The sequence below is a fragment of the Mycosarcoma maydis genome, chromosome 1, assembly GCF_000328475.2.
Source record: "Mycosarcoma maydis chromosome 1, whole genome shotgun sequence".
Lineage (NCBI taxonomy): Eukaryota > Fungi > Basidiomycota > Ustilaginomycetes > Ustilaginales > Mycosarcoma > Mycosarcoma maydis.
This window is the reverse complement of record NC_026478.1, coordinates 1,431,996-1,447,414: the sequence shown is the minus strand read 5'-3', so window position 1 is coordinate 1,447,414 and position 15,419 is coordinate 1,431,996. Positions and strand designations below refer to the sequence as shown.

The window sequence follows — 15,419 nt, the reverse complement described above, 5'->3', positions numbered from 1 at the left end:
GTCGTGAGTCGTGAGTAAAGCAAGCGGATCTCGAAATCTGAATCGTGAATATTTTTCGCAGATTGGGGAATGCGGGGAAAAAAAGCTCCGGCTGTTTCGATCTGCTCATGCCACAGCCACAGCCGCGGCTGCCTGCTCAGCAGCTGTTACCGCGAAGGGCGACTTGATATTTTCCAATGCTTCTTTGCGCAGACCATGCTCTCGTCGCCTGTTCTATGATTCTGTTGGATCCGACTCAAGTCAGATACTGTGACATGCCAAGCTTTAGCTTGGGAAGTCTGACAGCCTTGAACACCTTATGAGACTCTGGTGACGATCAAGCATCGACGTTACTTGTTCTGTAGAAGCTCAACTCAGTGGTTCGTGATCTTGCTGGTTTTTCAGATCACTTTATGTATTTCAAACCATTCCTAACTAAGTTATCACAAATTTCATTTGGCTAACGTGTAACACTCTCAAGGCTCGGCTGATTTCGCTAACCGCAAGATCCAATTGCTGCTCATATCATGTACAGTAGTTATGTCATCGCTGCTTCTTACCCACCTCGAGCTCCGCAGCCGAGCACGCTTGAACACCGCGCGAGCTGTGGCTCGTGGTCAGAACTCAACTCCGCCATGCATGATTTTAGCCTGATTTTCGAGCTAGCCATCTTGACGATACTCGTGACCGATGATGCATTCGAATTAAGTGAGCCATGAAAAGATGTGCAAGCAAGTGGCACGGCTCACGCATTGAAACACACTAACTTCCGCAAGCACTGTTTGGCAGCATGGAACGAGATGCAAAGCGGGCCCTGCGTTTACGCAAGGGCATGTAAAACAGCAGCGGCTCCGCACAGTCCTCTGTGACAGCAGCCGCTGCATGGACCATCGCCAACATTGCGAATAAGCAGCGTGCAGCTCGTTGGCCCGTTCACTCTGCACCTTGGCGCGCTTAGCGAACTCTACGCGAGACTTGGAGCCTACCGTACCTCCGCTCCGTTGTCCAGCAACTTGAACTTGTTCGATCTCGGTCCCCACCATCAAGAGAGTGTGCGGGCTTGGATCTCCCTTGCAGCAAGCCGCGTTGCCGCCAGTTTTCCTGCAGCTTGAAATACTATATATATGGGCCTAAGCTGGGTGAATGTCGATTCTCCTTCCCTTAAACTGATCATCGGACGTACCTGCTTCACTGAACGGAAGGCACGACTCTAGACAGTTCCTCGAACAAACGCAACGCCACGTCAATTTGATTCCCATCGCATCACCACCAACGATCGACAATCGCACGCCACACATTCCAACATGGTCACCGAAATCAGTCAGAAGGACGTTCAGATCCAGGAAGGCTATGTCGGTGAGTACGACTCCACCCTGTTTCCCTCCTTCACCCACGATCCTGTTGCTCCACGGCGGTGTCGGGCTTCCTTGCTCTACGATACTAAGTGAGACAGCCCAGTTTAGCCTCCCGCGAGCTGCACTTACTGACATCCGTAAGCCGCCTTTCCAAACCCCTCTCCGTTACAGGCAACTTGTCGCAGGAGCAGGAAGAAAAACTTCGGGAGCTTTGGTTGAAGTTCCTAGAAGTCTGCGAAACCGCTTCGGACGACGACAATGCTGACGGACAAGTAAAGAGCAATGGAGGCGATCTCGGCGGCTGGGACGAGAAGAAGTCCGGTCCAGAAGGTGCTGGCATCCCTAAAGACGACAAAGCCAAGGATGAACTCAAGGCTCGCGAGGAGCAAGCTGCTCTTGACGAGCTGCTCCAAACTTACGGTGCCTCTGCGCTCCGAAACACGTTCTGGAAGTTCGTCAAGATGGACAACCCCGACACGGACGTATTGCGTTTCCTCCGAGCCAGAAAGTGGGACGTTTCGCGTGCCTTTGCCATGATGGCTGGTTGCATGAAGTGGCGTCTTGACAACAATGTCGAGGAGCTCGCTGAGAACGGTGATTTGGGCAATGAAAAGATCGAGAAGTTTCTGGATCAGCAGCGCAGTGGCAAGACATATGCCATGGGGACAACCGACAACGAGCAGCCTATCTGCTACATCCATGTCAAGAAGCATCTTACTTGGGGTCAGCCTGGTGCCTCCATGTCCAAGTACGTCATCTATGCCATGGAGTCGTTCCGACTTCTAATGCAGCCTCCTAATGACAAGGTCGTGCTCCTTTTCGACTTGACTGGATTCGGTCTCAAGAACATGGACTGGAACTGCATCTTGTTTATCGTCAAGTGTCTCGAGGCTTATTATCCCGAATCGCTCGGCACGCTCTACATCCACAATTCGCCTTGGATTTTCTCGGGTATCTGGAAACTTCTCGGTCCCATGCTCGACCCCGTGGTGCGAAGCAAGGTCAAGTTCACCAAGAAGCCAGAGGACCTCGATCTGGTGCCCAGGGAGCGTCTTTTGTCCAATATGGGAGGCTACAACGTCAACGAGTTTGAATTTGTCGAGCCAGAAGAAGGCGAAAATGACCAAACCAAGGACGAGGAAGGCAAGAAGCGAACCTGGAACAACTACATGAAGCTTGCCAAGGAGTACGAACAGGTTACGCGAAAGTGGTGTGAGAGCAAGGGCAAGGACGAGGAGGTGGTCAAGAAGCGCGATCTTCTTGTCAAGAAGCTGCGGGTTGCTCAGTTCGAACACGAACCTTACTTCCGTGGTAAAACTGTGTACCACCGTGACGGCACCATTGATGGTCAGGGTGTCGTGACCTGGAACTACAAGCAAAAGGATGGCGAGGTCATTCGGCATGTCGTCGGCCGTAAGGCTTGTGTTTCAACGCTCAAGAAAGAGATCGAAGAGATCGAAGGTGGTGCTGATCCAGCCGAGGTGGAGAAGCGTATCGGGGCTCAGGCTGACGAGCAAGCTGGCAACGGTGATGCTGCAGCTGCAGCTGCAGCTACAGCGGATGACGATGACGATGCATTCCATGAGGCACCCATTGCTTCCCACGCATCAACAAAAGAGGCCATCGATGCCGACACCGAGACAGTCATCTCACACGATAATCAGGCAGCCAAGGAGGCCAACGGTACTCAGAACGGAAACGGCCATGCTAACGGAAACTTGGACCACAACAGACAAGTTAGTTCTGAGAAGAAAGGCCCCACCGACTACTCCACAGAAGACAGTTCGGACCGCGGCAGCCTGAAGAAGGTCAAATCGATCAAGACATCGGGCATGTCCAAGCTCAAAGCTGTCATGGGCAAGGCCTGAAAGTAGCAATAACATTCAAAGTTCGGATCCGTAGCTCAAAGGCTCATCTCTAATCAGCTCTTTCCTGTTTCCATATTACGTTCCACCGCAATGATACCTTTATACACTGTTTGCTGTTCTTGACAGTCAGTTGAACTGCTACCTCATTTTGCGACTTTAGGACTGTGTCGCTTGCTGCTGTTGTCTCGACGATGATTGGCCACAGCTTCGGGTTTGCACAGAGCAGAGATGCCCAAAATTCGTGTTATCGGCTCGAGCAGACTGTCACTGGGAGGGTTGTGATTCTTGGCCACTGTGCGGAGGTCCCTTGAGCCGACGGTACATTCCACGTTGTGAAGATTCGCAGAGGACGGGCAGGCAGAAGCTCTAATCAAAGCTTTCAGATTGGTTGGCGAACGATGAGGTTCGCATTTTTGGTTGCAGATGACTGAGAGGGTCCTCAATCGTGAATGTGTAACGGGGTGGGTTTGAATTTCAGCGGCTGCGATTCGTCGACGGGCCAGCGCGTCGGCCGATCTCGATTTGTCGCCGTGTTTGACAGCCTTTCCGTGCCACACTTGTTCTAGCTTCAGATCACGTCGTTTGCTCTTACGTGCTTGGGCATCTGGAGAGCTTCGGCACGGCAGTGCAAAGAGTATGTCATGGCTGTAAGGCCACCTCGACCGTCAGGGTCGTCCTGGTCGACCTTGCTGGTTAGACAAAGGCCTTGTTTTCAGGCGCATCCAAATGAAAAAGACATTCGACAGTTAGTCTTGATCTCAGGATCACTTGCTCCAAGCTCGAAGAAGCTGCGACAAAACACAACCGTTGGCACAAGCCAAAAGAATGTCGTCGCTCGCCTCCCCGTCAGAGCCCCTTCAAAAAGACTTGTGGCCTCTTCCGTCCATGCTTCTCGACTACAACGTCTTCATCGAGTCCTGTTTCCATCACCATCACACGACACGACCAAAGACAATATGGCACCCATCGCAGTCTCACCAAAGGCAGCACCTGCTGTGCCTGTTGGCAAGCAGAGCAGCAAGAAGGCCCTTTCCAAGCAGAAAGATGCTGTCCAGATCAAGTTTGCGTCCTTTGATGTAACCGATCAGGTCTTCTACCGCTCGTCGGATGCATCTTGCTCCGCTGTCGTGAACCTCAAGCCCATCGTTCCTGGCCACATATTGGTTATCCCCACCAAGCCCTACCACAGACTGTCTGAGGCTCCGCCCGAGATCGTCGCTTCTCTCTTCCAGACCGTACAAGAGATCTCAAAGGGCCTCGAAAAGGTTTTTGAGGCTGATGCATTGACCATCAGTGTTCAAGATGGTGAGGCAGCTGGCCAGACTGTACCCCATCTCCACGTCCATATCTTGCCGCGAAGGACGGGCGATATCGAGCCAAACGATCTGGTTTACACGCACCTCGAGCAGTGGGGATTCGATATCAAGAAGCTGCTGAGCAAGGATGAGCAGCTCAAGGTGGATGCCGATGAGGACCGACAGCCAAGGTCAAACGAAGAGATGCGAAAGGAGGCAATTTTCTTGAGCTCTTTCTTCGGCGCCGACGGCAAATTCGATGCTACAAAGCTAAAGACATCACAGTCCAAGGCAAGCAAACGCGTCTCAGACGCCGTGGTTCTTGGAAAGCAGAAACGTTCTCGAGTTGATCGTCTTCCGGTCACACTGCTCAGTGGGTTCTTGGGAGCAGGCAAGACAACGCTCTTGGAGCACATCCTCACCTCGAAGGATCACGGTCTTCGTGTCGCTGTCGTTGTTAATGACATGGGTGCTCTTAACATTGATGCATCGCTGCTGTCCAACCATCGCGTCACTCAAGCAGAGGAAAAAGTGGTGCAGATGCAGAACGGTTGCATCTGCTGCACGCTCCGAGGTGATCTGCTTGAAGAGGTGGCAGCGCTCGCCGAAAACCGCGAGATTGACTACCTTCTCATCGAGAGCACTGGTATTTCTGAGCCCATGCAAGTCGCTGAAACATTCTCGGAAGAATTTGCCGACATGTATTCGCAGATGGCTGACGACCTCGAGGAGGAGATCCGCGCTGATCCTCAGAAGAAAGAGGAGCACGAAAAAGTGGCCAAGATTCTCAAGCAGGGTGGTCTTCCTGCTGTAGCACGTCTCGACACGTGTGTCACCGTGGTTGACGCCGTGAATCTGTTCAACGACTATAACACGACCGACTTCTTGGTTGACCGACACAAGGACGACCACGATGTTCCCGAAGAGGACGACCGTAACATCTCGGACCTCCAAACCGACCAGCTCGAGTTTGCCAACGTGATCCTCATCAACAAGTGCGATCTGGTTGGAAAGGAAGAAGTGGACCGTATCCGTGCGTTTATCCGACTGCTCAACCCAGATGCCAAGATCATCCCGACGACCCGAAGTCGCATCGACCTTCAAGAGATTCTCAACACGAACCTGTTCAGCTACGAAAAGGCAGCGCTCGGAGCAGGCTGGCTCAAGAGTCTCAATGAAGAGATCAAGCCTGAAACCGAGGAGTACGGCATTGGCAGCTTTGTCTATAGGGCACGCAGGCCGTTCCACACTGCGCGCTTGTGGGAGACGATCCGCGAAGTCTTTGTGGTCATTCAGAGCGAGTACATCGACGATGGCGAGGACGAGGATGATGATGAAAGCATGGATGCTGACGGCGAGGCTGACGATACTGAGGACAATGAAATGGACGTGGAAGCAGAAGGCGATGACGACGCTCAGCCTCAACTCAACCCTCAGGCACGATTGGAGGCCAAAAACGCCAGTGAAACTTTCGCTCCCTTGCTTCGATCCAAAGGTTTCATCTGGCTCGCCACTCGACCTCTGATGTTCGGCGAGTGGTCACAGGCAGGTATCATGCTTACGCTGCAAGGTGGTGCACGATGGCGCTGCGAGTTGGACGCCGAGATGTGGCCTCAGGACAAGGAGATTGTGGAAGCGATCAAGAAGGACTTCCAGGAACCTTGGGGTGACAGGAGGCAAGAGATCGTCTTGATTGGCAAGAGCATGCGCGATGGTGGCGAAGACAAGCTGCGCGCTGCGCTTGACAAGTGCCTGCTCACAGACGATGAGATGAAGCAGTGGGAGGACATTATGAATGACCCAAGTCTAGAGACCATCAAGGACAAAGAGCACAAGCTGCAAGACATGTTTGAAGATGGTTTCGAGGATTGGCCTGACCACGAGGATCCGGAGGCTCACGAGGGCCACAGTCACTGAACCATGGATTACGAACCGCGAACGTGGAAACTCGGTGACCAATGTTACTGTTTGTTGTTGTCTGTATACATTACCCAAAAGCATGACTTACACAGTGCGTTCTTTGTATGGCACTGCAATGCACCCTATGATTTCGGTTGGAGATTCTGCCTGTTCTAAGCTTCCTCTCTTGTGTACCGTGTCCTTTGCTTGGCAAGTTGCGTTGTGACGACGCCGTTGGCTCCAAACAAGATGTGCATGTCGATCACAAAGCTCTATCTGGCCCAGGGGCACATTGAGCTTGTTGCATCTGTGTCTTTGGAAGCAGCTTTAGACGGCATCGCGAGCATGTTCCGAGGTCGATCAATTCTTTGTCTACCACAAGCGAGCATCCAGCTGCAGAGGGGCGTCGTGCCACATCACGATCTGTTCAAGCCAGTTCGGTAACGTCATCTGTGAAATAAAATGACAATCGTGAATGCGAATCACGAATGCTGCGTGGACCTGCCGTCGAACGCCGAATGAATTTCATTGGACGATTTCGCGACAGAGAACGAGTCACCCATCTAGAGACATGCCGTTATGCCGTCAGCCTGCAACGTTCCGAGTTTCTATTTTTATGAACATACCGGACGAGGTCGCACGTCCACGTCACGTTTGCAAAATGACGTCATCTCATAAATGAAAAGTGAAGCGAAAACGTGGGGAAACATTATATGGCTTGATGACTACTAGAGATCGGAGCGGACATTGTTGCTCGCTTTGGTACATCACATTGCTTGCGCCGCTCGGTCTGTGTAGCATCCTGCATTTTTGGTCCTTGCCACGTCGCTTGTGCGGAGCAAGGCTATTGTTTTGTACCGGTCTAGAACCATGCGTATACAGTAAAGCCATGTCGCTTCCTGGTCCAAAGATGACGTAAAGGGAGCTTGGCTGTGCACGCGTGATGACCTGATTCGAGCCTGGAGTCGTCTCTGGAAAGTTGGACAGCGATGACATGTAGTCCGCCATCACCGGACCGGGAACGAAGACAAGCTTCCTACTCCGAGTGGCAACATCTGGCAATGACGCCGCCAAGCTTGGCTGTGCTGGCAATTGCATATGCAAGTGTGATGGTTGCGAGGAACATCTGTGTCTGCATGGTGAAATGACAGCAGCTTGGGCCACATTGAAGAATTCGGCTGCAAGGTGACGGCGCGTACTAAGACAGAGAGTCTAGCGTCTTGAACCTTGGATGCACAGCTATGGCGTCCGAACTGTGAGAGCGGAGAGCGGAGTTGATATGCGTCGTCATGCTCACAGTCTTGGCAGTCTTGGTTAAAGTTGATGTTGAACGAGCCACAGCACGCTTTTGGTTGCCGCACTCTGAAGTCATAGGCTGCAGAGCTATTCTTGGACGAACTGACTCTCCATGCCTAGGATCCGACATTCCGTTGTGAACCCTTGTCTCATTCTCGCTCTCACGCTCCACACAGGGTCACAGGGTCAATCAGTGACTGGGCTTCCCACCTACCTCTACGTGCCCATCGTCGAAAAGCATATAAGCCACAACTTTTACCCGCAAAGGACTTCTTCCTTCTCCACCATCCACACACAACATTTTCCTCACACATCAACCTCATCAAACACTAATTCACAATGTCTGAGCCCTCCAAGGTTAACGGGTATGTTTCTCGTCACCACACAACATGTTGATCTCTGCGCTGCCGTCAAACAGCTTTCTAACCACTGCACCCTCTGCTCTATCCGCACACAGAAACTACAACTCGGTCGCTGGTACCGTCAAGGAGACCATCGGCAACGCTCTCGGCTCCACTGAGTGGCAAAAGGCTGGCAAGGAGCAGCACGCCAAGGGCGAGGGCGAGATCAAGGCTGCTCAGGCCCAGGGCTACGCCGAGGGCACTAAGGACCAGGTCTCGGGTAAGATCGACAACGTTGTCGGCGCTGTCACCGGTGACAAGTCCAAGGAACTGTCCGGCAAGGCTCAGCAGGAGTCTGGCAAGGCTCAGAAGGAGATCAACTCCTAAACGGTTATTTGTTCGAATTGATTTGATAGATCATCAGTCAATCAGCTCTCTACCTTACGCTTAATCGTACAACGTAGGCATGCCAATGAATATACCAATCCAGATTGTCACAATTCTCATGTTTGTTTGGTCATCGACCATTGCATGCGGATGGCGTGTGAGTGAATGTCAGCACTTGATTGATCTCTGGCATTCAGTTTGTCATGACATACGCCTAAGCACAGTAATTCAATAGCTGTGCCGGCCAGCCAGGATTACAGCAGTCGCAGCGACCACTAATGCACCAACAAGAAACGTAATGACCGAGACTGTACGTTCAAAGAAAAGAGGGTTAGATTCGAACTAGTAAGATCAAGATTTACGTCGAACAAGGTCGAGAGTGGAGGATGGGTAGAAACTCACTTCCGAATCTTGTGGGTATAAACTTGCCGCGAACCAGTGTTGCTTGTACTGCAAAGTAGCGGTAACACCCGAGGAGAAGAGCGATGACACCGAGCAAAATGAATGATCCACCCAACGGCTTTCCTCTGCATACATGTGAGGGGATTACAATGAAGGAGCTATCAGTACCAGCTTGAGAGGACAACGCTACAAATTGTGGGCGATCGACTTACAACTTGGCAATGCTATCCAGTCTACGTGAAAGAAGGACATGCGGTGGAGCTTCTGACCAGTCAACGACAGGATCTTCCTGAAAGCTCAGATAGCTTCCGGTGTTGGGCTGTTTGGCAGTGGGTGAGCCGACGAGCGAGGGAAGCTGGAAGAGTTGTGTGACAGCGATGCCAATGCTGACCAGACTGAGACTGGTGCGAAGCCATGCTAGGAACGTCCTTTCCGATGCAAGATGATCACGAGCAACGCTGCCTTCGTTCTTCAGCTCGAGGCTGAACGCACCGTGTGCGCGATTCAGTGCTGCTTTGACTGGGCGTAGTACCACTGACATGTTGGCGTGGCTGGTCAGTGCTGCTGCTGTTGTTGTTGCTGCTGGATGCTGATGGCTGTCGTTTCTATTGTCGAGGTTGCTGTCGTTAACGTGTCGACCCTCATCCAGAATTAGAAGGTGCAGTGTAAGCCAACGTCAGCCATGATTTGAAGCAGTCACGAATAAATGTGGAAGTTGGTCGGGGTGACAGGACCGTTAACTATGAACGCCAAGCTTCGCGCATTGGTGACTTTGGATGCACGTTGTGCATCAAGCTTTCGTGATTCGTGATTTGAGCACGTCAGAACGTTTCACGATTCCGAAGCTGTCAGACCTGCCTAGACCGAGCACTCACGCCTCGAAATCGTGAATCACGAATCGGGGAATCATAAATCGTGAATACGAAAAACCATACATCATGTTAGCCCGGCGTTGTCTACCTTTCTCTCAGATGTCTTTTTTCAGCCTCCACAATCACGAATTGAACCGTGCGCTTCACTGCACTGCATTGCACTGGCGATGCTCTATTCTGCGTGCTCTTGTGTTCGCGCTTCTTTGGCTTAGGGGTGAAGCACAGCCAACACTCACACTCACAACTCAGCGCACCAACTTGAGTCGCCTGTCAACTTGGGCGTGCTCTCAGTCGTGTAGTGTGGTTAACAACGTTTGCCACTCGCAGTCCTCTGGACCACATTCGAGCCTGCCTTCATTTGTCAGTCATACCTCACCGCTCTGGTATTTTGCGCCTGCCACTGTTCCCCATTTTGCAAGGTGATTCGTGACAAGTGCTTCCAGACACAGGCGCAACAATCATGCCGACATTTCCGTACCTCGCCAGGGCGACAACCAAGTACAAGAGTCCACACAAGCAAGACCTCACCTTTGCCAAACGAGAGACCATCCGCGTCACTGGTGTAGCGCCCAAGACTGACACAGCAGACGACGAAGATGACGACGATGATGACGACTGGCTAGTTGGAGAGACGCTCGATGGTTCCAAAAGCGGCATTTTTCCTGGCAGTTTCGTCGAGCCTTTGGATGACATTGAGGAACCGTCATCGCACGAGGCTGATGTCAAGATTGCATCGGCTATTTCTGCACCCGCTGCTGCCGGCGCTATACCAACTGAAGCTCCAACCGATCTCCAACGCTCCGTAGTGGAGGAACAGCCTCCGTCGTATCAAGCTCAAGTCATTCCAGAAGCAGCACGAGAAACTGCTCAGAAAGCTGAGACCGAGCAGGCTGGTTTTGGCGCCCCTTTGCCGCCTCGACCGCCTTCGCCCGATGAGGAGGATGACGACCAGAATCAAGAGGCAAGTGATCCGCATACCAGTGCTGCTGAGGCTCCTACCGAGGAGGCCGCCTACGACTCCGCCAAAGGCACGCGCGGTACCTCTGAGGCTGCTGGTGGAGCTGCTATTGCCGGTGCTGCAGCAGCAGTCGAGGCAAAGGGTGAGAGCGATGCATCGAAACTCGAGGCAGCTCAGACTGTAGCAGCCACCGAAGCCAAAGCTGTTGCCTCGCCACCGACTAAATCACCACCCGCGGTGGCGTCCAAGCCAGCCGGGATGTCGAGCTCATTCCGCGATCGACTCGCCGCATTCAACAAGCCCGCCGAATCCGCACCTCCTCCGCTTCCTAAGGCCAAGCTTGGCGGATGGAAGAGACCGACACCTGTTTCAACCGAGGCGAAGCCTCTGCTTCCTGGTGCTCCAACTTCCGCCTCGGCCACCGCAGTTTTCAAATTGGCCCCTGTTGCACAGCAAAGCGAGAACAGCCCGTCTCCAACCTCACCTCAAGCATCAGGTGCAGGTGGTGCCTTCAGTGCTGCAGACGCACAGACGAGCATCAAGATGAGCCTGAAAGAGAGGATGGCGGCGCTTCAACGCAACGAGGCCGCCGCTGCTGATTCTGCACCACAAATCAAGCCCAAACCAGCCATTCCGGGAAAAATTGGAGCAGATCGTCGAAATGTCGCTTTGCAGGGCATGGGTCTTGCTCCAGGAGCACAAATCCCTGCTAGGAACTCCAGCTTCGAGTCCGGAAGAAGCACAGACGAGCCAGTCGCTGAGACGACTGCCGCGCAGGAAGTCTCAGCTTCGCGCGATGCAGCCGCCGTGGCCCAGGATGTGGATGACGAGATCAAAGATGCTCCCCCGGCTGAGACTGGTGCAGTGGAAGAGAGCCAAGAGCAGCTCAAAGACCCTGACGAGCCTAAGGAGACTCTGACCGAAGAAGAGCAAGAGGCGGAACGCCGTGCCGCTATCGCCAAACGAATGGCAGCTCTCGGTGCTCGCCGTATGGGTGGTGGTTCTGTGCCGTTCGGAGCACCAGCTCCTCCTAGCCGTACCAAGACTGCTTCCAGCGTGGAATCTGCAGAGGGTACCACCTCTGAGCCTGGCATCACGGTTTCTTCCGAAACGCCGCGCGCAGCGAACGACGAAGAGCCCGCGGACGCAGCTGCTCTCACAGACACCATCAATGCCGCTGCGGAATCCTCATGCTCTGATGTTCTCTCGCCGACCAGCGCTGAAACCGTTGAGGCTCCCAAGGTTCTCGCAGTGCCCAGAAGAGCGGCTGCTCCACGCAAAAGGAAGGCAGCGGCACAGACTGCCGCAGCCGCAGGAATAGCAGCTGTCGCTCAAGAGAGCGAGGCCGCCGCTCCTCCTACTGAACTTGAGTCGGAGAAGGATCTCCTGGAAGCTGCCGCGGATGGCGCAGGTTCGGCTCCCATCGTCGCTACAGCAGAGGAAGCGACCAGTCTCACTGACGAAAAGGCCGATGCCACACCTGGTCAATCTGCCGAGCTCCACCATGACCAAGATTCCAATGACGTCGCCAAACTTCAGAACGAAGTTGAGCCACAGCTCGATGAAAGCGATCCAGAGATTGCAGAGAACCAGAGGCAGCTCGAAGAGTACCTCCGAGGCGAGGGCTTTTACGAGGATCAGGTCGAACCAGCTGCTCAAAACGTGCCTGAACTCTCAGCAGCTGCGTCTGGTGTCGAAGCTGAGGCTCCTGCCGCAGAAGCAGAGCTTGAACAGCCTCCTGCCATTGAAGACGTGCCTTCCGATAATGCTGCTTCTTTAAAGCCGCCGAGTCGCCCACCAAGCGCTCGCCCACCCATACCTAAGACAAATGTGCCACCACCACCGGTGACCGCTGACCATGACGATGCTGTTGCTGCTCGTGCACAAAGCCCTTCGGCGTCCGCCGCTTCCACCTCCATGTCTCCACACGAAAGCGTCATTCCTCCAGTACCAACGTCCACACTGTCCACGCCTATGGAGGACGCTGCTAATGAGGTCGATGAGCCTGAGCCACCAGCTGACGAAGTTGAGGACGTTGCGGGCCCTGTGCTTGCAGCTCCAAAACCTCGTGTGGCGATTCCAACGGAAGATCCGGAGGACGAGGAGCTTCTCGCTGCTGCTGATACCACATCTGCCGCCAACGCAAGAGATCAAGCCTCTGGAGCGGCTGCCTACGATCAGTTCGAGGAGCAAGAATTGACACAGGAGGAGCAAGAAGCGCAGCGACGGGCCAACCTTGCTCGCCGCATGGCTGCACTGGGCGGTCAAAGAATCGGCGCATTTCCAGGTATGACTCCACCTCCGATCATGGGCGCACCCATGCCCGCCAGAAAGGCGCCCATCCATGCCGCAGAAGAGATCGAGGAGCAGAGCAGAGACGTCAACGACGTAGTGGAGCAGCCTGATCAAAGTGTCGCTTTGTCTCCACGCGGACCACCACGAGGCGGCATGGCTATTCCTGGACTGACAGCGGTTCCAAGTATGGATGCCCAGCACGCTGAAGTCGCGGCCTTGGAGAGAGCGAGATCTCCTGATGCTGCCACCAATGCTCCCGCGCGTCTTGCCAGCCCGCCGCCTGTACCCACGAGCCCGCCACCGAAGCCCCTGTCGCCACCACCTCCCACTCGATCCGTCCCGACGGTAGGAGCTGATTCAACGCTTCCGCCCATGCTTCCGCCTGGTCGCCCATCTAGCACGGTTCCTATGCCAAATCTGGATGAGGCGATCCGTTCTGCTAGCCCAGCCAGTAGTAGCCTGGGCAGACGCACCTCGATGAAGCCACCTGTGCCTCAGGGTATCAGTGCACATTCACGCGCGTCGTCGGCGGCGGTCGTAGAGCAGGAATTAGCGCAAGATCGAAATTCGGCGACGAGCCCTCCGCCTATGCCTATTAGTCCGCCTCCGCTTCCGGTGAGCCCACCTCCTCGTCCCTCGTCGAGAGCACCGCCACTGCCTGGAAGTGCGGGCGTTCCTCCGCGTCGACAGGGCTCGTCAGCTTCGTACACGTCGACCGAAGCGATTGGTCAGTCTGATGCACCTGCAGTGCCCTCTGCTGCCACGACGCTGGCACCGTCCGTGCCGGGGAGGACCGAAGCAAGTCTGCCACCCACTCCTGCCTCCTTCGGCGCGCCATCGAGCGTCAATGTCGGCGCTCGACAGTCTTCACGCGATCTGGACCTCATGCCGAGCAGTCGATGGTGGAGACACGGCCTGAATCCTCTACGTCTGCCACCTACCGTGGCAGGACGACCTGATGCGATCCTGTACGCCGACACATCGTCGAGCACCGACAGTGGCGTGGTAGTGCACCGCGCTGACGTGCACATGCTATTCGAAGATTACTCGACCACGGTCATCTCTCTTTCGTTCCAAGACGATGATCTGGAAGAGACGCACACGACGCTCTCGCAGCGCCATAACTTCGCACCGCCGAAACCGTCGAGTGCGGAGCTGAAGCAGTGGTCTAGTTCGATCGGCGCTGAGATTGGCAGGCTCGCGACTGAGGCGGCCAAGCAATCGAGCGCGCCTCTGGGGGACGGTTCACCACAAGGGTTTGTGCATCACATCATCTCGTCGGTTGCGTCGCTGCCGCCCGTCGGCACGTCGCTCGGTGCGCTGATCCTCACGCAGGTCGGACCAACAGTGGTGGAGACAGGAGCGGACGAACCACGCGCAGGCGACATCGTGCTATGCTCAAACGCCGACTTCCGCGGCAAAAAGGGGCTCGCTCCCTACCACACCACGTTGGGCTCTTCGTTGCCCATCCCCGCAATCCTCGTGGACATGGAACCCAAAAAGAATAAACTCCGCTGCATCCTCCAAAACCCTTCGCACTCGAAAAAACACCACCCTGAAGAAATCAGCCTCAGGCTAGACGACCTCAAATCGGGCATCCTCAAAATCTACCGCTCCCCGCCCAGACACGGTTGGCTCCCTCACTGGTAATCGCCATTTCTCTTCTGTACCTTACACCGCCCCGTTCTGCCTTGATCTTTCTCACCCACTTGTGGCCTGCCTCGCTTGCAGGACTGTGCACAACACACGAAACGGCGAGAGAAAAAGTACACATTGAGCCCAGATAGACGTAAAAGTACAGGCATCGAACGACGCCAGAACGAGATTATGGATCAGAGACGGGTCCCATACTCGAGCCCATTGGAGCCGAGGCGGGGTTTGAAGCCGTCCAAGCGTTGGCAAAGTCGGCGAAATCGTAGAGCGGAGCGCCGAGGAAGGCGTCCAATCCAAATCCGGCGCTCGGCGTGCCTACCGAGACACCGCCTGTCGCTGCTCCGACGCCTTTCTGAGCTTCCGGCGTAGCGGCGTACACTGGCACTGCACCCGACGCCGACGAGACTAGCGGCTGGTATGCTGGTGTGCTATTGCTGGTCGCCATCACGTTGCTGCCGACCCTGGCCGGTGATGTCGACGATGATGCGAGCGAGCTTGGAGTTGGGTAGCCGTGGGTCTTCGGTTCAGCAGTGTTGTTGAAAAAATCATCAGGACTGAGGAACGGCGTGAGGCCGCTGTGAGCTGACTGTGGCGTAGGCGGGAACGTTGACTGCGTTGCATACAGCGCATTCTGAGGCATCTGTTGCTGATACGGCGGCGAAGCCATAGTGTTGATGGCGAGCGCATCGTTGCCATTGGCACTGCCGGAAGACGACGTTTGTACCAGCACGGGCGCCGCTTGGGTTGGGTAGGCCGACGCCGTCGTAGGAGCTGTGATGCCGTTGGCGCCTTGCGTGATGATCCAGTTCCAGAAGATTC

General features: G+C 54.5%; 6 protein-coding genes across 6 annotated transcripts in view; 4 read left to right on the top strand and 2 right to left on the bottom strand.

The window, feature by feature from the left end:
- Positions 1–1,283: 1,283 nt before the first annotated feature.
- On the top strand, positions 1,284–3,202 carry UMAG_11430 (uncharacterized protein; the record flags this gene model as incomplete). The annotated part of the gene is made up of 2 exons (XM_011388456.1): positions 1,284–1,335; positions 1,506–3,202. The coding sequence occupies 2 exons, from the start codon at positions 1,284–1,286 to the stop codon at positions 3,200–3,202; spliced, it is 1,749 nt and encodes a 582-aa protein (XP_011386758.1).
- A 956-nt stretch (positions 3,203–4,158) lies between these two features.
- Positions 4,159–6,414, top strand: UMAG_12104 (uncharacterized protein; the record flags this gene model as incomplete). The annotated part of the gene is made up of 1 exon (XM_011388529.1): positions 4,159–6,414. The coding sequence occupies one exon, from the start codon at positions 4,159–4,161 to the stop codon at positions 6,412–6,414; it is 2,256 nt and encodes a 751-aa protein (XP_011386831.1).
- A 1,617-nt stretch (positions 6,415–8,031) lies between these two features.
- On the top strand, positions 8,032–8,420 carry UMAG_00496 (mismatch base pair and cruciform DNA recognition protein Hmp1; the record flags this gene model as incomplete). Its single annotated transcript, XM_011388046.1, has 2 exons — positions 8,032–8,057; positions 8,150–8,420. 2 exons carry the CDS (start codon positions 8,032–8,034, stop codon positions 8,418–8,420), a joined length of 297 nt encoding a protein of 98 aa, XP_011386348.1.
- Positions 8,421–8,648: 228 nt separating this feature from the next.
- On the bottom strand, positions 8,649–9,363 carry UMAG_00495 (uncharacterized protein; the record flags this gene model as incomplete). Its single annotated transcript, XM_011388045.1, has 3 exons — positions 8,649–8,728; positions 8,823–8,947; positions 9,035–9,363. 3 exons carry the CDS (start codon positions 9,361–9,363, stop codon positions 8,649–8,651), a joined length of 534 nt encoding a protein of 177 aa, XP_011386347.1.
- A 791-nt stretch (positions 9,364–10,154) lies between these two features.
- On the top strand, positions 10,155–14,597 carry UMAG_00494 (uncharacterized protein; the record flags this gene model as incomplete). Its single annotated transcript, XM_011388044.1, has 1 exon — positions 10,155–14,597. One exon carries the CDS (start codon positions 10,155–10,157, stop codon positions 14,595–14,597), a length of 4,443 nt encoding a protein of 1,480 aa, XP_011386346.1.
- A 175-nt stretch (positions 14,598–14,772) lies between these two features.
- Positions 14,773–15,419, bottom strand: part of UMAG_15088 (uncharacterized protein) — a gene marked incomplete at both ends in the record, with an annotated part of 4,512 nt that continues 3,865 nt past the window's right edge. The window contains one exon of the mRNA XM_011388563.1: positions 14,773–15,390. Coding sequence (XP_011386865.1) covers positions 14,773–15,390 — 618 coding nt within the window. The remainder of the gene's footprint in view (positions 15,391–15,419) is intronic.